The sequence below is a fragment of the Micromesistius poutassou genome (genome assembly GCF_964030765.1).
Source record: "Micromesistius poutassou genome assembly, chromosome: 19".
NCBI classification, from domain to species: domain Eukaryota; kingdom Metazoa; phylum Chordata; class Actinopteri; order Gadiformes; family Gadidae; genus Micromesistius; species Micromesistius poutassou.
Window position 1 is genome coordinate 11,370,762 of NC_140289.1, and position 20,769 is coordinate 11,391,530.

The 20,769-nt window shown below is 47.3% G+C and overlaps 3 protein-coding genes across 3 annotated transcripts; 1 reads left to right on the plus strand and 2 right to left on the minus strand.

Moving 5' to 3' along the window:
* Positions 1 to 646: 646 nt before the first annotated feature.
* inf2 (inverted formin 2) lies at positions 647 to 9,902 on the minus strand (the record flags this gene model as incomplete). Its single annotated transcript, XM_084484302.1, has 12 exons — positions 9,774 to 9,902; positions 8,862 to 9,057; positions 7,541 to 7,802; positions 7,140 to 7,255; positions 4,467 to 4,626; positions 4,070 to 4,103; positions 3,752 to 3,893; positions 3,282 to 3,414; positions 1,925 to 2,058; positions 1,073 to 1,134; positions 840 to 942; positions 647 to 754 (listed from the first exon to the last, which is right to left on the minus strand). Exons 2-12 carry the CDS (start codon positions 8,985 to 8,987, stop codon positions 647 to 649), a joined length of 1,380 nt encoding a protein of 459 aa, XP_084340428.1. The 5' UTR covers positions 8,988 to 9,057; positions 9,774 to 9,902.
* A 2,414-nt stretch (positions 9,903 to 12,316) lies between these two features.
* Positions 12,317 to 15,321, minus strand: LOC311363757 (transmembrane protein 179-like; the record flags this gene model as incomplete). The annotated part of the gene is made up of 4 exons (XM_084483725.1): positions 12,317 to 12,471; positions 13,294 to 13,372; positions 13,911 to 14,042; positions 15,002 to 15,321. 4 exons carry the CDS (start codon positions 15,319 to 15,321, stop codon positions 12,334 to 12,336), a joined length of 669 nt encoding a protein of 222 aa, XP_084339851.1. The 3' UTR covers positions 12,317 to 12,333.
* Positions 15,322 to 17,532: 2,211 nt separating this feature from the next.
* LOC311364320 (photoreceptor outer segment membrane glycoprotein 2-like) lies at positions 17,533 to 19,862 on the plus strand (the record flags this gene model as incomplete). Its single annotated transcript, XM_084484303.1, has 4 exons — positions 17,533 to 18,113; positions 18,457 to 18,703; positions 19,200 to 19,432; positions 19,847 to 19,862. 4 exons carry the CDS (start codon positions 17,533 to 17,535, stop codon positions 19,860 to 19,862), a joined length of 1,077 nt encoding a protein of 358 aa, XP_084340429.1.
* Positions 19,863 to 20,769: the final 907 nt, after the last annotated feature.

The following is a 20,769-nucleotide window of genomic DNA, read 5'->3' on the forward strand; positions in this document are numbered from 1 at the left end:
ATGACTAGCATGTCGTTAGCATATAAGCAGAGAGGGACTGACTCTTGCAGGCTTGCTCCACCAGCTGGGCTTTGGGCATCAAACTCTCCAACACATCGCTGGTCTCCTCACTCAGCAGCATGCAATCTATACGCAGAGTGTAGCTACACACACACACACACACACACACACACACACACACACACACACACACACACACACACACACACACACAAACACACACACACACACACACACACACACACACACACACACACACACGGTTATGGCAGTTACAGGACAATCAGGGTGATTTAGACCAGATGTTGTCCCTCAGGACAATGGGGTATCAGACTTGCTGAGCTCTGAGTGCAGTAGCCAAAATCATCAAATTAAAAAATGTATTTAAAGTGACACGAGAGAATCCAAATCCATGTTACTAATGTCACTCAAAATGGCCCAAGCTGTGACATTTGTTTATTATTGTCTACTATGAAACTATGAAAACTCTTTAAACAAACATGTATTGCGCTGTATGGTTATAAAGCTAAGCACTAAAGCATTAGCTTTCCAAATTGTTGCACTCCGCACAATTCAGGAACAAACTTGTTAAGATTAAATCACGTGGTCTGTCCTCAGCGATAGGTAATCAATAGGCCACATTGAGTTAAGGTATATGGGTGCAGTACCACGGGACAGCCAGCAAGAGGAGGTAAAAGCGATCGACGTTGGCCAGCTTGTCTGGTTCTCCTTCATAGGAGCGTAGGTTCTCCACCTGAAAGAGAGGTTTTCAGACTGTAGTCGACTCGATAGACCCAGGGCTAACCCTAACCCTAGTATTTAGAGTCCCACCCACTCACCTCGTGTTTCTCTGGGAGCAGTTTCAGCAGCTGTTTCAGCGTTCCAACGTTAAACTTGGAGCCGTCTCCTCTCTGGATCAATGCCACAAACTCCTCATGGGAACTGTAGTCCAACAGGAAAACACAAAGCAGAATGATGTTACTTAGTGATTCCACAACACCATCCATAGAAACACTGTGCTTAAATCTTCATTTAAACATTATGATCAATGTGTTTGAGTGCGTCTGTGTACCATCGGAATTGCTTCAGGAAGATGTTGAGGTTCAGATTCTTTTTGCCATCGATGAAGGAAATCTGAGAAGAGACGAAAAAGAACATATCGTTCAATAAACATTCTTCATTAGTCCATTATGTAAAAAACAAACAACTCTACCAAAATAAAATGAACCAACCAAGCCAGTTCCGCTTCTGGCTGAGATGAGCTAAACAAAGGTCTCGACCGCTCCCTTATTTAGGTATTTAGGTAGGTCACAAAGTATCTGTGGATACCTGTTGTTATTCTAGCGTTTTTCTGGTAATGCCTATATCTCGGTTGATGTTCAAAAGTTTTCAATTTGGGGATATATACATATCCGCTGTAAGCAGGTCTCAAAAAAGTTTGGCGCCAAACTTTCTATAGGGGGCACTATAATGTCTGGTCAAAGAAACAATAGCTATTGCTATCAACTGGGAGAGAGCTCACCGCTCCCCAGACGTCGACTAGTCTACTCGGCTCCTCGAGGTGCAGTCCTTTTGGCACTCTCCCGCTTTCGCAGGAGTACGACCGCACTGTCTAGCTCAGGGTGCTCTCCGTACCAGCTCAGTGTTTTTTTTCACAGATTCTATGAAATACGGCTATACAGAAACACATGCGGTGTTATGCTGCGTCGTTGATGGACGGAGGTGGAACGCTGGAATGGGTAACGCGTCATCTCCGACCTACATGCATTGATGCTTTACTACAAGAATACAAATGCATTATTATAATTATAAATTATAAATGTAAATGATATAGTTCTGAAAATCGGCAGATACTCAAGTTCAGGAATCGGAATTGGTATCAGGAAGGAAAAAATGGTATTGGAACATGTCTAGTTAAAGGCACCTCCTTGGGCTTGGCGGACGGGCCGGTGGCTTTAGCCGGGCCGTCGGTCTGCGGCAGAGCGAACAGCTCCTCGATGCTGGTGTAGTTTGGCTCCAGGGGTCCGGTAGAGGCAGAGGTCCACATGGAGTTACCCCCTGGGGGCCCGCAGAGAGGAGAGGGAGAAGGTTAGCGCCTCCGACCACCACATGTTCACCGTGACTGAATGATCACTCTATCCGATCAATCGTTTCTTGGGAATGTTTCCATTCCCAATAATCGATTGATCGGATAAACCGATTAGATGATTATTGGGAATTCCAGGCTATTTTATTGTTGACATTAACAACCCCGAATTGACGATCGCTCATTTGATCATCGAGGAGTCATTTGGAGGAAGATATGCCACACACACACACACACACACACACACACACACTGACCTAAGATGGTCATTTTCTGCCAGTTGAGTTTCCTCATGTGGTGGGTGGGGCTGCGAGCTGGGGGGGCGGACTTATTGTAAGCTCTGCCAAGCCCTCGAAAAACAGTGGCTTCAATCAGTCCACCGGGTGGCGGAGGAGGAGGTGGAGGACCTCCAAAGGGAAGAGGAGGAGGTGGAGGAGGAGGTGGACCCCCTCCAGGGCCAGGGGGTAGTGGTGGAGGAGGAGGAGGAGGAGGAGGACCTCCTAAACACGGAGGTAGTGGTGGGGGAGGAGGAGGTGGAGGAGGACCTCCTAAACACGGAGGTAGTGGTGGGGGTGGAGGAGGTGGAGGAGGACCTCCTAAACACGGAGGTAGTGGTGGGGGTGGAGGAGGTGGAGGAGGACCTCCTAAACACGGAGGTAGTGGTGGGGGAGGAGGAGGTGGAGGAGGACCTCCTAAACACGGAGGTAGTGGTGGGGGTGGAGGAGGTGGAGGAGGACCTCCTAAACACGGAGGTAGTGGTGGGGGAGGAGGAGGTGGAGGAGGACCTCCTAAACACGGAGGTAGTGGTGGGGGAGGAGGAGGTGGAGGAGGACCTCCTAAACACGGAGGTAGTGGCGGGGGCGGAGGAGGTGGAGGAGGTGATACACTAGTGGTTTTGGATAATGGTTGGGATAGGTCAGAAAGGCTGTCCATCAACACAGTCTGGACCGCCATGTCAGTGGTCGGGCCCCTCTGATTGGGGGAGACAGGGGGAGGCGGGGCCTTGGAGGGAAAGAACCTAGATAAGAGCAGATCAGCGGATTCCCCTGGGATCTGATCTGAAACACAGAAAGACAGAAACACACACACACACACACACAAACACATTAAACTACCATGTCAATCTCAGAACTTTTCGGCAGAAAGTGAAACAACTTAAAAAAAGGTCTCTATGAAAGTCAGAGCATGACGCTACCATCCTGGGACAGCAGCATGGCTCGGTCCACCAGGGTCTCCAGGACCCCCCAGACGTCGGTCCTGTCTGGAGACACCAGCAGCAGAGCCTGCAGGACAGACAGCAGGTGGAGCGATGCCGGGGTGCTGCTCACCTGCCACCAGCAGGGGGAGACAAACACACTGCATCAGCACACACTGCACACACCCGGCAGAAACACACAACCTCACTGATACATGAGACAATGGAGAGATGATGAAGGAGAGACAGAATGATGGAAAAGAGACAGAATGATGGAGAGATGATAGAGGAGAGACAGAATGATGGAAAAGAGACAGAATGATGGAGAGATGATAGAGGAGAGACAGAATGATGGAGAGATTATGGAGGAGAGACAGAATGATGGAGGGATGATTTAGAAGTGACAGAGTGATGGAGAGGTGATAGGGGGAGGGGGAGGAGGAGGAAGAGGAGGAAGAGGAAGAGAATACTCTGGTAAACAGGCTGGTGAAGACGTCTTGGTGGCTGCTCATGTCGATGCCACCATACATCTCCATCATGTTCTCCTCATCCACCACCAGAGAGTTCTCAAATGTTTCGCACTGGTGGTTCAGATTCATGTCATCCATATCCCTGCAGGGGACACAGACAGGCAGACAGACAGACAGACAGACAGACAGATGATAGGAAAGACAGACAGATAATAGGATAGACAGACAGAGACAGATTCACAGTCAGAATGAGGTTAAACAGTGACAGACAGACAACCTATCTTTCATTCTTCTGGTCCAGCTGGTTGTGTTCTGTACCTTAGTCTGGGCAGTAGGTCAAGCAGCTGCAGACCTGGATGAGAAGTAACAACAACATAAAAGATAGTACATTGTAGATCATACTAAACTCGTAGACCGTAGCCTATAACGACAGTTGCACAATGCAACAATTGACAGTTTGTAGGCTACTCCTGTTAACTTTTGGTCTTTAACCTTGTTTTTTTTGTCTCTTATTCTATTTAGTGGATTTTTTCTCTTCACTGTGAATTGGTATGCTATTGGAAAAACTTGACCTTTGGGATCAATAAAGTATTCTTCCTTTCTTTCTTACATCCATCTATCTATCCATATACTATCTCTATCCTTCCGTCCATCCACTATCAACCGTAGCTGATTATGGGCTACATCCACTGTAATCAATCATATTGATAGTGACCTATGAACTCCTTGCGCAGCTTGTCTCTCTTGCGGAGGTCATCCAGGCTGTGAAGCAGCGTGTTCACCATGCCCATGAGGGTCACCATGTAGTCCACGTTGTCCGTGGCTTGGAGCTCGTTCATGATCACGCTGAACCGATACTGCTGCTTCTTCAGGCTCTGGCAGGGAGACACAAGCTGGGGTCAACAACCAACAACCACCAGGGTCTAGACCCCCCAACCACCAGGATCTTAACCCTACAACCGCATTGGTCTAGACCCAACAACCACCAGGGTCTAGACCCCCCAACCACCAGGATCTTAACCCTACAACCACATTGGTCTAGACCCAACAACCACCAGGGTCTAGACCCCCCAACCACCAGGATCTTAACCCTACAACCACATTGGTCTAGACCCCCCAACCACCAGGATCTTAACCCTACAACCACATTGGTCTAGACCCAACAACCACATTGGTCTAGACCCAACAACCACCGGGATGTTAACCCTACAACCACATTGGTCTAGACCCAACAACCACATTGGTCTAGACCCCCCAACCACCGGGATCTTAACCCTACAACCACATTGGTCTAGACCAGTGATTTTCAAACTGTGGTCCACGGACCACCAGTGGTCCGCGACGGTACTGCAGGTGGTCCGTGGAAAAGAAAAAAAAAAAAAAAAAAGCAAACTTCGTGATCACATCACATGCATAGCCTTTATATATAGGCAGTTTTTTTTTATTATAAATGGAAGAAATAAGGCCTATTATTATTTTCATTTCCAGTAAGTTTCTTGATCTCCCGTTTCTGAAATGTTTTGCATATGTTACTTGGACAAACTCCCAGCCTGTTCGTTGAGGACTTTGAGAAGATTTGATATTTGACTTTATCCAGTTCAGTTCAGTTCAATTTGTTTGTGATTACTGTACATATTTAATATTCCATTATCATTGCTATGGATATAAGCCTGGTGTTCAAATGAACCTGATTATGCCCTCGGGCGCTTTAAATAAATACATTAAATATGTGGCAGCCGTTGTGTGCATTAAACGTTCTTTTAACAAGCCTGTTGTACTGATGCTATGTTACTTTTAGTGCTAATATACAGTATGTCTATTAAGAGGTGGGGGTAATTCAGGTAGGACTGTGTGTAGCAGTGGCGATTTCTCTAAGACTGCAAGGGAAGCTCAGCTCCCCTAAAATTTCAAAAATTAAATGGTCAAATATATACTGTTGTGTTAACATTTCATTGACTAAAAATGCGTTAGAACACGTCCATCTCGAAGACGAGTTCGTTCAGAATCAGCTGCTTATCGCAGGTCGACTGACTCAATTTCCTCATACACTCCGTAGCGTCACAGTGCATTTGCCTGTTGAAGCTCAGCATACATCCACTACAATGGGGCTACACAGAACAGCTTTTTTTAGTGCATCGAAAGTCGACGGTCATTGGATAATGCTGCGATTATGTCCATCCCACGGACGCTCAGCGTCTCTGGGGGTGAATGGAGGAGTGGGCTGGCCTGGACACGTCTGCGTGATGATTGGATGGTCTGCGAAAGACTGAGTTGCCGTTTGATTGACAACATGAACTGATGAAGAACTGCGCTGATAGAGGGTGCTCCGAGGGTGCTCCTGATGCGAAATAACAACTGTGGACCTGTTCGTAATTCATTTATATATTTTGAAAATTGTAATGTAATAATTATCAACCTTAATTTTGGGCCCCCTCCAGGTACTTGGTGCCCCCCAGGCACTTGGTGCCCTACTCGCCTACTCGCCGCACCTGTTCTGCGGGTGCGGAGCGCAGGCACTGTTCCATTCCCTTGTTCAAGTTTAATATCGTTTTGGTAATTGGCCATCACTTTGATTCAGTTGAGCCTGAGGTCTGAACTTCCTGAAAGTCCTGTATTCAGATCAGGGCTTGCAGGGTGACAGGAGAAAGCTGTGTGATTTGTGTTCCTTAAAGACATGGAGTTGGACAGTGCAATGCCTCAGCTTTACAAACTGTTCTCATTAGTGGCAACAATTGGAGCTACATCTGCAGGTGTAGAAAGGAGCTTCTCCTTTTTAAAGCGGCTCAAGTCCTACACCTAACACAATGTACCAAGGCCGTTTAAGCAGCCTAGCTCTGCTGGCCATTGAGAGGACACTGGTCAAGTCACTGGAAAAGACGGCTAGTTGGTATGACAGAGCATTTCCTTGAAAAGGAACAGAGAGCATAATTTACATATACATAAATTGACAATTTATATGATGTAGGCCGAAAATGAGCTCTTTGAAAGACCAGCAGCCGCCACTGGTGTGTAGACATATTTTATTATATGTATTATAAGGTGGTCCGTGAAAATTCTTGATCATAAAAAGTGGTCCACACACACTCAAAGTTTGAAAACCCCTGGTCTAGACCAAACAACCACCAGGGTGTAGACCCCCCAACAACAGGGTCAAGAAAGACCCTACTAAAACCAGGGTCTAGATCCGCCAACCATCAAAGTCTTTACCCCACAACCACCTCGGGTCCAACCCCCACAACCACAGGGTCTAGACCCAACAACCACAGGGTCTAGACCCCACATCCACAAAGTTCTTGAGCCTACAACCACCAGGGTCTAGACCCCACGACCACATCTGCCAGAAGTGAAGAGCAGTGAGACACATGGAGACAGTAAGGCAGTGAGTCACCTTGTAGTGCTCCAGGGCATCGATGGTCTGCTGCTGCCCACTGAGTTTATACAGGGTGATGCACGACAGCAGCCTAAACACCTCCATCTTCACCATCATGTTAGACGTGTCCAGAGCTGACAGAGAGACACATAGACACACCAGGTGAGATAGACGGACAGGTCAGGGAGACGGAGAGACAGACAGACAGACACCAACAGACAAGACAGCCCAGTAGAGACAGACAGACAGACAGACAGACAGACAGACAGACAGACGACCAGGAGAAGAACAAAACGTTTTCTTCTTCTTTCAAGCAAAGGACTTAGCTACAAAGGATCATTGGCACTAAGGCTGATAACATACAACACAGCACACAACCCTATATTGGATATCTTCCAGGCCAGGCAGTGGCCCCTCACCCTGGGCCAGCGTGCGCACGTATCCCTGGTTGTCCAGCATGAAGTCGAGGCCAGTCTTGGAATTCATGACGGCGCGCACGCAAGCCACGCACTTCAGCTGGAGCAGGGCGTCGGTGATGTGCAGGCACCCGCGCCCAGACACCCGCTCCAGGGCCTCCAGCAGCAGGTCCAGCCCCCGCAGCTCCAGGAACAGGACCTTCCAGGCCGTGGTGCTGGACTGCAGGCGCCTCAGCAGCCCCGAGTAGTTGGTCACCGTCGGGACCTGCACAGGTCAAAGGTTGAAAGGTCACTGAGTTCTGGTTCTGCTCCTGGTTTTAAGTGGATTTAAAGGGATATTTCCTGGTACTTGTACTGATTCAGCAGGATCACGTGGACTGGGGCCATGAGCAGAGAGGAACTTGTCATTTGCAAATCTATGTTAGGTGTCCGATTTGGATCCATGTAACAGATCTGTCACAGTCTATAGCATATGGCTTATATTTGAATGATGCACTTGCATTGAAAAAGGGCTCCAGATATTCTAGTGGTTACGGTGTAACAATAATAAGTAATCTCAAGATACAGTATGTGGCAATGTTTTCATGATGCCAAAAAAGTCAGTGAGTAACATGATGGACGGTCTTTGGCAAGAGGTGAAAGGAGAAGACAGCCATGTGTGAGTGACAACAACACAGTTCCCCTTTGGGGAAATGGATTCACTGGAACTATGTGGGTGAAATTAAATAGATCTCCGGGAAGCTATTGATCTGATCTAGAAAGGTTAAGTTGTCGGCGTACCGTTCAAAGCGATGCACTGCATTATTGAAAGTCGTTCAACTCCGAGCGTTAGTCCGACCATCAGCTGAAAAAGCTAAGCTTTTACAATTATTCACAGGACATGCCCGGACCTTTTTGAGAGAAGCCTAAACACTGTGTGTGTGTGTGTGTGTGTGTGTGTGTGTGTGTGTGTGTGTGTGTGTGTGTGTGTGTGTGTGTGTGTGTGTGTGTGCGTGCGTGCGTGCGTGCGTGCGTGTGTGTGTGTGTGTGGGGGCTCCTCATCCACTACCTCTCAAAAGGTCTGCACTCATTGTGCCTCTTGAATTTCTGGTTAAAGAGCTGAGTCCCATTGTGACATTTGAGTGGCACACACCATGCCACTCTCATGGAAACGGAGAGAGGAGCGTGTGTACTTTTGACAGAATTGAAAATCATACATTCACTTTTTGATGTTTGATGTTTACCTTTGATATTTCACATTTTCAGGCCTATATATTAATTTATTTTGTCTATAGTTTCAGATGAAAGAAGGAGGGGGGGTGGGGGGTTGGTGGGGGGAGGGTACCTGGAGCAGGCGGATGCAGAGCTCTGGGTCCGCATCCTCCAGGTTGGCTTCCAGCTGTGCGTCGGCGTCCAGACGGCTGCTGGTCACAAGGTCCTTCGCCGTGGCCCACTTGGCCCTGACGGCCATACTGGAGTCTCAGACAACACAGACAGAGAGAGAGAGAGAGAGAGAGCGAGAGAGAGAGAGAGAGAGAGCGCTGGAGACAGAAAAGAGGTAGGTGGACCAGGTTGGGGAAGGAGAGAGGTCAAAGGTCAGAGTGTGAGTTGCTCAAAGACCGTCTTGAAGTCCCACTAGGGGACAAGCATCACTGATGTTACCATGGTAACCAGACAAAAAAAGGACGTTGTGTGTGGGTATATATATATATTGTGACAACCCGCTCCCCACCAGGGGGATCCGTGGACTAGTGGTGGACGGCGTATACCGCCGACACCCACTAGCCGGCGGCAGAGAGCATCACTTTCCTCACCGTCATCAGCCAGATGGGGTACACCTGGCCGGAGGGACGAAGAGACCTGGGGGACATCTTAAAAGGCGGCCGAGGACTCACTCCAGGGAGAGCAGGAACGACAAGCATGGAGGAAGGCCGTGGATGTACCTCAATACTGAGTGTCTCACGGAGACCATAGTATAGTTTTTGTATTTTCTGTTCGCTGCATCTATTTTTGAATAAATGCAGTCTCCGGCTAAACCTGGAACCTGGTACCAGGAGCCAGCGAGACTTTCTCCTCCTCCTCCTCCTCCCCCTCCTCCTCCTCCTCCTCCTCCTCCTCCTCCACCACAGGGAGTCAATGTAAAAGGTCTAAAGATCTAAAGATCTAAATAAATAAACACATCTCCCCCTCAAAAGTTTGAGGGGATGGCCAGTCCGAACAGCTGATCTGATCTAGAAAGGTTAAGTTGTCGGCTTACCGTTCAAAGCGATGCACTGCGTTATTGAAAGTCGTTCAACTCCGAGCGTTAGTCCGACCATGAAAACTTTCTGAGAGGTGAAAATACTTTTTCTGTATACTTGGCGAGCTGGGGAAACTCCGCCTGCACAGTTGGGCTGAGTCGGGCAGGGCGGCAGAGCTGCGAACTCTCACGGTATCACCGTGTGACACACGTTTTTGCCTGCTCACACACGCGCACACGCCACACATCCACTTTCTCAAGGCAAAAAAAAAAAAAAAACATGCGTAGGCTACGTCTCAGGTTAGATGGGGAGATACTCTTATCTGGGCTTTCCTACTAGTCCTGTCATTTTAAGCCAAAATGGGGATCAACCTAGAACAAATTGCAACAGAAGCAAACAGAAGCAACAGAAGCAAAAAGGGCATTTTTCTAACCTTTCCCCTAATGGGATTCTTCTGGGCTTTTTTTCCTTACTCAGGACATATTGAGGATACAAAATCAGTTGAGTTTGCTTCTGTTGCAATTTGTTTTACCTTTTTTCATAAAATGACCGGACTATACTGGCTGGTTGGCGTTCGTTCCACCAAATCAGTACATACATACAACCCTATCAATTAATTTCAATACAATATATTGATTGAACAATGCCCATTCTTTCTGTTCCAGTGTCTACCAGTAGATCACACCTACTTTTGTACTCTTCACTGCATGCCTACTTATAAAATAGGCTATATTGGTAACATACAGTATATTATTATTATTGTACATATACTATTGTAAATACAGATACTTTACTTTAATTTTAGGTGTACTTAATAATTTATATTCTATTCTATTGTCAGCAGACAGAAGACAATTTATTTTTAAATTAGTACCTGCCTTTCAAATTGATATTTTAATGAATGTGCCCAGCATATATAATCCAGCAGGAGCTGCAGCAGGAAGTTTACATGACCAGACAACCATATTTGGGCCTCACCCTGCAATTCCTGGCATTACCCTGCTGCATTCCTTCAGTGCTACCAAGGTAGCACTGAACACCAAGGTAACACCAAGGTTCCCCTGAGTAGTACTGTATCGCAGTCTTGTTGGAACAGAAGGAGAGGTTGGCTTATAGTCTTGTGGACGATAGAGAAGACGATCAGAAGGCAGAAACTGAGTAAACATTGACAAATCAAATCGAATCGGTGAGTGTAATCCTATCAACTGCAAGATTCAGTGGGGGTGAATATGAAGATATTTTTCTGAGGAGGCATGAGCCCGCACCCAGCTCCCACAGGACATGATATCTGGAACGGGGAAGAAAAATCAAAACAACCTCGTGATTCAGACATGCTGTCGCCATATCTAGACATCTTTAGAAGAGCCAGTAGCTCCACAACCTGGTGAGTGGGCTGAAAAGCTGTGGAATGATGGCTTTTCTTTGTTGTGTGTCATGTCGTGAATTATTACATGATTAAATCACTTGATTATTAAACCATCATTGTGGAGATGAATGAACTGTGATCAAACTGTCAACTGGACACTATTTCTATAGATATTTTTGATCTTAGGTCATATTGAAGTTAAAAGTTTAGAGATAGTTTATCTTGTGATTCTAGCTCTAATCTTGCGTGGAGACTATTTAATATTTTCTCTTTCTCTCCCCCCCTTTCTTCCTGTTTATCTCATTCTCCGATATGAGGCCCCGATTACAACAGAGGGCCACAAAGAACAAAGTCAAAATAAAAATGTCTATCTTAGGTGTTCCTTTGTAGTTTTATTTTGTTTAGTTTGTCTTCTAGATGTAGTTTTGTTTAAGTTAAAATATGATATTTTTAGAGTCACAATGTCACAACCTGAGATTTAAGGATCTTGTTTATACTCATGAAGAAATTGTGAGACACTCTTCTGTAGTTTAATTACATTTATTCAGAAAACAATTTAATACAGGCCGTTAAATAAAACAACGTAAAAAATAATACACTAAATAATAAATAATAGAGGAATTAGCCTCATTCTTTGAAATGATGTAAAACAGAACTCGGCTAACCTCCGAGCAACACATGCAGGCTCAACCAGCAGGTGGTGCTGTGGGACTGAAAAATCCTCATCGTCCAACCTATGGTTGGACGAGTAACGCTATTAGGCCTAACAGTTCTAAAGTCGTAAACTATTCTATACATATATAATCTAAACTATATATAATAGTTACACAATCACTTAGAGTTGAACTATATCATTCCTAAAATGGAATAGTAACTATAGAAACAGTAACTATAGTACGAATAGTAACTATAGCAGGAATCTTTCTATAACAGACACAGTTTGGCACAGTTGATCAGTGAGCTGTGGTTAGGTTAGGATGTGAGGTCATCGTATAAGTGTATTTTGTATTCAGTGTGTGCGCCTGTGTGTGTGTGTGTGTGTGTGTGTGTGTGTGCATGCATGTGTTTGTATATAATAATGTGTGTGTGTGTGTGTGTGTGCATGCATGTGTGTATATTTAAGTATGTATGTATATATTCTTGTGTGTGTGTGTGTGTGTGTGTGTGTGTGTGTGTGTGTGTGTGTGTCGGAGGCCCTCCTCCTCGGGCCCTCAGAGGCTGAGCAGCGGCTCCTTCTCCTGCACCAGGAGGAGCCCCAGTTTCTCCCCCCGGCGAGGCCCCCAGGAGACCCTGAGGAGCTCCAGGAGAACCAGGACCAGCCAGGACAACCAGGAGCACCACAGACCCACCTGGGAGGGGACACACACGTCAGGGACCCCCTAGTCTCACAGATCACATCCCAGATCAGCCAGCCCAAAACCTCCAGACCCCCCACCCCAAAACCTCCAGACCCCCCACCCCAAAACCTCCAGACCCCCCCCACCCCAAAACCTCCAGACCCCCCCCACCCCAAAACCTCCAGACCCCCCCAGCCTCAACCTCCAGACCCCCCCACCCCAAAACCTCCCGACCCCCCCACCCAAAAACCTCCTGACCCCCACCCCAAAACCTCCAGACCCCCCCAGCCTCAACCTCCAGACCCCCCGACCCCAAAACCTCCAGACCCCCCCACCAGACCCAACATTTAACGGAAAAACAAACAAACACAAGAAAGACGGAGAAAGTAGCCCCTATTAAAGCTACGTGCTAGTGACATGCTACGTACAATGCCGTTTGTGGAACCAGTAGGGGTGTAAATATTAATTGATTTGTATCGATTAATCGATTATACAGCCGACGATTGGATGCATCGATTCGTCCGCAAGAGTATTGATTATTAAAAATAATAGTAATAATAATAATAAAAGGCAAATGATAACATTTTTTGTTTATTTATTTGATAGATATTATATTAATAGATATAATATAAAAAATATTGAGTATCGAATCGTATCAAATCGAATCGAAACGTATCAAAAATGATCGAATCGTTGGCTTAAGAAATCGATATTGTATCAAATCGTCATGAATGCTCCGATTTCCACCCCTAGGAACCAGCTGTAAATAGCCGTTCATAAACCATAATTACATCTCAAAAACCCCCAATGTCAGGACATGAAGGTGATGTTTACCTGAGCGATGGCAAACTGGTCGTAGAAAGAGGAGTTATCCAGACCCAGCTCCAGGTCGGTCTGCTGGAGCTCTTCACAACTACACACACACACACACAGGAACACACACACACACACACACACACACACACACACACACACACACAAACACATACACACAAACACACCAATATAGGACAGTAAGTAACAGACAATAAAACTAAAATCAACTTTATCAAAACCTTACATATGTTTGGATTAGCCATTTCAAGTCAATTCCGTTGAGAAATCGACCATAGTGACATTGCACATGTCCAGCCAGCCTTCCAGCCCAGCAGTCGCTATACAGTCCACTGGGCAGGCTGGTAGGCTGGTACACCCCTCATACATAGGGTTAGGGTTAGGGTTAAGGTCGGGGGAGGGGATGCTCCCATTTGTGACATCACTGACGGGTCAATTTTTGAATGACTTTTAGTGGCCAATCAACATCCACCTGGTGGTGAATCAGGGGCCCCTCCAGAGAGACAGTTAAATGATAGACTCAAGTCAAAGCCGGTGTACACAGCAGGCCTTCCACTGATAGCACTGACGGCCATGCTTAAGGAGGTGGTCCTGAGGGACAGGGCGGGGGCCGGTACCTGTGGGGCCGGTGGGCCCGCAGCGCCGTGCACCAGGTGCTGAAGCCCAGCGTGGTCAGGGTCCCGGCCACAAACAGCAGGCAGAGCAGGGCGGAGCTGACCAGCAGGCTGACCAGCACACGCACACGGTTACTACAGCAGAGAGGACACAGGGGGTGACCACGAGAACCTCAGCAAGCTGTGAGAATACAGTAAGAACTACAGGAAACTGTTAATACAGCAAGAACTACAGGAAACTGTTAATACAGCAAGAACTACAGGAAACTGTGAGAATACAGCAAGAACTACAGGAAACTGTTAATACACCAAGAACTACAGCAAACTGTGAGAATACAGCAAGAACTACAGGAAACTGTTAATACAGCAAGAACTACAGCAAACTGTGAGAATACAGCAAGAACTACAGGAAACTGTTAATACACCAAGAACTACAGCAAACTGTGAGAATACAGCAAGAACTACAGGAAACTGTTAATACAGCAAGAACTACAGCAAACTGTTAATACAGCAAGAACTACAGGAAACTGTTAATACACCAAGAACTACAGGAAACTGTTAATACAGCAAGAACTACAGGAAACTGTTAATACACCAAGAACTACAGGAAACTGTTAATACAGCAATAATTACAGGAAACTGTTAATACACCAAGAACTACAGGAAACTGTTAATACATCAAGAACTACAGGAAACTGTTAATACATCAAGAACTACAGGAAACTGTTAGAATACATCAAGACTCCAGAAATCAGTTGAAACAAGCATGAACTGAAAAGTGATATTGCTGTTAAGTTTATCCAAAGCCATCTATCTGCTGACGTTATCTACAAATATCATATTATTGCCTGATCCCTTTATTCTACAAGTTACAATTTCTTAAAGACTGAAATAAACCTTCCCTAACCCACATACAAAAAAATATCTACATGTCTCTTTCTTTCTGTCATTCATATAGATGCTGCTATTTTTATCTTTAATATTTTTTTCTCACACGAAACGTCATCGATTCGTCACTGAACTGATGTTGTACATCTTGACTGACAGACAGGCATGTCTGCCGGTGAAGTTATCCATGACAGAATATCTCTCACTCGTCGTGTCCCTTGCAGAGGTAGTAGAAGGTCCGCCAAGCCTGCACCGCGGACACGATGAGGGATGCGATGCCCACGAAAGTGACGAAGCGGCAGGAGGACTCGGGAGCCCACTCCTCCACCACAAAGCTCTCCTTTCCTCCTCCTCCTCCTCCTCCTCCCGTCGCGTTCTCCTTGCGCCACCTCCCCTCCGTGAAAAGCAGGCATCTCCCCTGGAAGTCGTCGCTGTTTTCCGAGAGCGGCACGACCGAGATGAAGCCGAACAGAAACGCAAGGAAATACAGGATGCACTGGCCAAAAAGGAAATTATCCAGGGCCATGGCTCCCTCCAAACCTTGACTAAAAAGACGCGCGGGTCGCACTGCGGCTGCGCAGTGCGAACTGAAGGCTTCCACAAGAAGCCAGAGGTCTGCGTGTTCCGTGGTTCCTCCAGTGGGATGAGGAGGTACCACCGGTGGGATGAGGAGGTACCACCGGTGTGCAGGAACAGCGAGGCAGGAAGGTGTTAGGGCCCCTGGGACTTGTTGATTTAATGACCCAAACAAACACAGACCACTTCCATGTGCCTCAGTCTCAAAGTGTACTGTTGATGATCGGTTGGAAGTCCTATCGTGAATTTATGGAAACAAAAAATAAAAACGTAGGATTAATTGTGTAGTCTTTTAATCAAACTTCAATACGAGTGAATTAAAGTGTGTAAGCCTACAAAATAAATCAAGAGAGAGAGAGAGAGAGAGAAATCATGTGTATATATATATATATATATATTTTTTTTTTTTCTTATTGTAGCCTACATTTTGCTGTGCTTGGGCAATGTAAATGTACATTCCCCATGACAATACAGCCATTAGAATTGAATAAAATGAAATAAAAATACAATTTAATTCCAATTTAATTAAGAGAGAAAGCAAGAGGTTGTAGTTGGTCAGGACGTTGCCACAGAAGACTCCAGATTAGTGGTTCGGGGTTTACCATTAAGCTAAACTGATTACAGCTGGCGTGGAGAGCCGCGGCTCAATGACTCTCTTAAGTTTTAACACGACACGCTCGGACGAGGAGTGCGTACCACCAGGAGGAGACGGCAGCATGAGGAGACGCACCACGCAGGTACAGCCGTCCGCCATAGCCCCTAGCCCGGATCCCCCTGCCCCACACCCCAACCCGCCACCCATAACCCCACCGCTACCCTGCCCTGACCTGAACCACACCGCACAGGTGGAATACAGCCGTTTACCCTACTAACCCTAACCTAACCTCTTACCCTGAGGCTCAACCCTCAACCCTTGAGGGTTGAGGGTTGACCTCATGACTGCCCTTACCCCCACCCTATAGGGTTATGATGACATACTCTGACCCAACACACCCTAAACCCTAACTCGGTCATGGGGAGAATTTGATTCTTTGATCGATTCCTGCGAATAGTTTCTATTTTCAATTCTATGTATGTTTCCATGCAACGTCCTACCTACAAAAATCATTCAACGTACGAACATTCGAACTACAACTACTACGGCGTCAACTACGTCTTCATCGTGTTTGCGGATGAGTGCGTTGTCCGGTTTTCCCAGCAGTGATTTCTGTTGGTTGTGTGCTGTTTGTCCATGCTTCCAGGTTAGTCTCTCTGCTGGAGGAAAGGAGGCAGGAGAGGAGCCAGGAATAACTCTCCGTGTCTAAGCTCCTTACAGGAGAAAGCAAGAGGTCCTCCATCTTCAGCCGCCTCTGTAGCTCCCTGTAGCTCCCTCTGGCCCCCGGGATGAACTCCTGGAGGAGCAGCCCTGAGTGAGAGGACTCCTGTTCAACACCGTGCATAGCGACCGCCCTGTAACCTAGCAACCGCACTGTAACCTAGCACCCGCACTGTAACCTAGCACCCGCACTGTAACATAGCAACCGCACTGTAACCTAGCACCCGCACTATAACATAGCAACCGCACTGTAACCTAGCACCCGCACTGTAACATAGCAACCGCACTGTAACCTAGCACCCACACTGTAACCTAGCACCCGCACTGTAACATAGCAACCGCACTGTAACATAGCAACCGCACTGCAACATAGCAACCGGACTGTAACATAGCAACCGAACTGTAACATAGCAACCGCACAGTGAAATAGCAACCAAACTGTAACTTAGCAACCAGACTGTAACATAGCAACCGCACATTGAAATAGTAACCAGACTGTAACTTAGCAACCACATCGTAATACATCAACCACACTGTAACATAGCAACAGCCCTGTAACATAGCAACCACACAACAAAAGCAACTTTAAAACACCATAGCAACCACAAAACAACATAGCAACCACACCGTAACATATAAACCACACTGTGACATAGCAACTGCCCTGAAACATAGCAACCAAAAAACGAAATTGCAACCATACAACACCATAGCAACCACAAAACAACATAGCAACTACACAAAATCAGGCAAACCACCATAACACCATAGCAACCACAGAACAACACCAGATTAACCCCAGAACAACATAGCAACAACATAACGCCATAGCAACCACACAACATCATGGCCGTCGGCAAGGTGACCTTCACGAGGGAGGAGAGGGACAAGCTGGCCAAGGTGCTATGGATGCTGAACTGGATCTCCGTGGTGACGGGCGTCATCATCTTCAGCCTGGGCCTGTTCATCAAGGTGGAGATCCAGAAGCAAAGGGAAGTGATGTCAGACCAGGACATCCTGTACGTGCCTCACATGCTCATCGCCACGGGCCTGGTCGCCTGCTGCATTAACTTCCTGGGCGGGAAGATCTGCTACGACTGCGTGGACGGGGCCAAGTTCACCCGCTGGAAGCTGGTGATGCTGCCCTACATCGTCTGCACCTTCTGCTTCACCTTCTGCGTGCTGGTGGGGGCGCTGCTGTGCTACAGCATGCGCAGCCAGCTGGAGGACTCGCTGCAGCTGGGCCTGCGCAGCGCCATGCGCTACTACAAGGACACGGACACGCCCGGACGCTGCTACCTGAAGCGCACGGTGGACCTGCTCCAGATCCAGTTCCAGTGCTGCGGGAACGCCGGGTACAAAGACTGGTTCGCCGTCCAGTGGGTCAGCAATCGGTACCTGGACATGACCAGCCCCCGCGTCCTGGAGTAAGTGTTCGGGTGGATGTGGACTGCACTTGGTTCCACTTGGTAGCAGCGGTCTACAGTCGACCAGGTTCTACAGGACTTTACTGGGTTCTATTAGTATCAGTGGTATCAGTGGTGTTTGGTCTTGGTTCCACCGGGTTATTAGTGGTCTAGACTCTAGACTACTGGGGTTCTATTACGGTTTCAGTAGTCTCAAGTCTATTATGTTCTATTGGACATAACTTGGTTAAACTGGGTATTAGTGGGGTTAATTATTTTAAAGGGTCTGCTAGATGACCAAGTAGTACATAACATGCACAGGGGTTTCTGAGTAACCCCAGAGTTTTTCCGTGGTTCCTGTCAGCCGCCTGAGGAGCAACGTGGAGGGCAAGTACCTGGTTGACGGCGTTCCGTTCAGCTGCTGTAACACCTTCTCGCCGCGGCCCTGCATCCAGCACCAGCTCACCAACAACTCGGCCCACTTCGCCTACCGCCACCAGACGGACCGCCTCAACCTGTGGACGCGGGGCTGCAGACAGGTGCTTCTGGAGCACTACACCGGCATCCTGCAGTCCACCGGCCTCATAGTCCTCCTCATATGGCTGTTTGAGGTACCACACTGTCCGTCTATAGAGCTTTACATCAGTCCGTCTGTCTTTTTAAGCATTTTACTCCGGGATCAACAAAGTAGTGGGTGTCCGTATCTGTATCAGTATTTATGTGTTGCTATATTTATATAGGGGCATGATAGTCTAGGTACTGTGTTTGAACCCCAATGGCCACGGTCCACGTTCGGGCATGCTTTGAGCAAGATAACCCAACCTGCTCATTTACGACATATTTCTGTATTTTAATTCACTTTCTATTTATTCAGAAAATTATTTAATCCAAAACCATTTACAGTGAACACAGATACACATAATTGAGGAGCAGGTGTGGGGTTAGGATGCATCTTGCACAAGGATGCCTCAGGGTAGACTGCTGACATGGAGGATTGTATCCGGGGGTTGTTTAGGAGGATTGTGTCATCATCTCATCATCATCTCTTGCCTGTGAAGTGCACAGAGGCCCTACCCCTCTAACAGCAGTGGGTTCTGTTTTGTACAGCTGCTGGTTCTGACGGGTGTGCGGTACCTCCAGACGGCCATGGAGAACCTGCTCCTCCTGGGGGATCTGGACTCGGAGTCGGACGGCTGGATCCTGGAGAAAAGCCTGGCCGAGACGGCCCGCTGGAACCTCAACGTCATCAAGAACCTGGGCAAGTGCTACAACGTGGACGACGACGACGACCCCAACATCAACGTCCCCAGGCCGCAGGAGAACCAGGAGGAGCCCACGACGTCTGAGGTCACTGCGAGGAGGAAGGACCAGACTCAGCACCTCCCCGTCTGATGTGAACACATGTGCACAAACTGATCACAAACAGCAGCGTCACAGCAATGCAAACGGTGCCCGTGAGGCAGGAGGTCCCCACTATGCGTCTCCCTTGTCTCACACACACCATTACCTCACGTCGTGAGGTCTCTGGGTGAAACCAAACTCAACAAACTCAGCTAAGTGAAGTACTACAACATGGCTGACTGCTGGACCCCAGGAAGAGCAGGGGGTGTCCAGGTGCGGGAGGGGGGGACGGGGCCTCAGACACCGTGACCACATGACCGTTGTCATCAAGTCGTACGGTGATCAGATGTTTCGACAGGAGGGCCTCGGAAAACAACCTTGTTCGTGTTTTGTGTCATGTCTCTTTCATTAAGATCCACGCTGGACTGAGCTGGGATCTTCTGCAGTTTATATTTGTAGATGGAGATTAAGAACATATTCTCTGGTTTCTATTTACAGAGACCAGGGCACCAGCCGCCTCCTCTTTGTTCGCCTTCTGTCTCGTCTGTCTTGTGCCTCTGCCCACAACAAGATGCCACGGGCTTCCTTAATAAAAAAACACACTCTGCTTGTACAACTGCTTGGACTGGCTGCGTAGGGGGTCTATAATGGTTCATACTGGGTCTGAACTGGTTTATACTGGCTCTAGTGGTTTGTACTGGGTCTGTACTGGTTAATATTGGCTCTGTGGTGGCATCTACTGGGTCTCTACTGGTCTGTAATTGGTCATAATATTAGGTTTTAACATGGGAACGTAAACACAGACAAGATGATGAATAGCTCCCACTGTACGTAGACTCAGGTTTGGTCCTAAAGAATACATAAATCCTCCAAACGTCTCCATTGTCTCAGGTTATATTCTGACTAGAAGCCTCTGTCTCCCTCTAGTGGCAGCAAGAGGTACTGAAGAGCGTGTAGCGGTAGCGGCAGCGTCTGGGGATGAGAGGGGGGGGGCATTAACACACACCTCACACACCACTTGTCCTCTTCTCTCTGCCTAAGGCTGTTGTCATAGTTACCATCACGTGGTTTTCTATGTCCTAGTTTACCCCTCATCCCTCACTCCCCCAACCCCTTTTTTCAGTTGAAAGCCTAGCGTTAGCCACAAAGCAAAGCGTTACGGAGCTCTTTTACAACATAAAACAGTTACGTAACAAACATGTACCCCGCCTTCTATACAGACTGCAGCCAACCAGGGATGGACATGAAACAGCCAATCGGTACCCTTCCTGTCAGTTATAAAAATATGATCTATAAATGTATACACAAACACACACACACACACACACACACACAC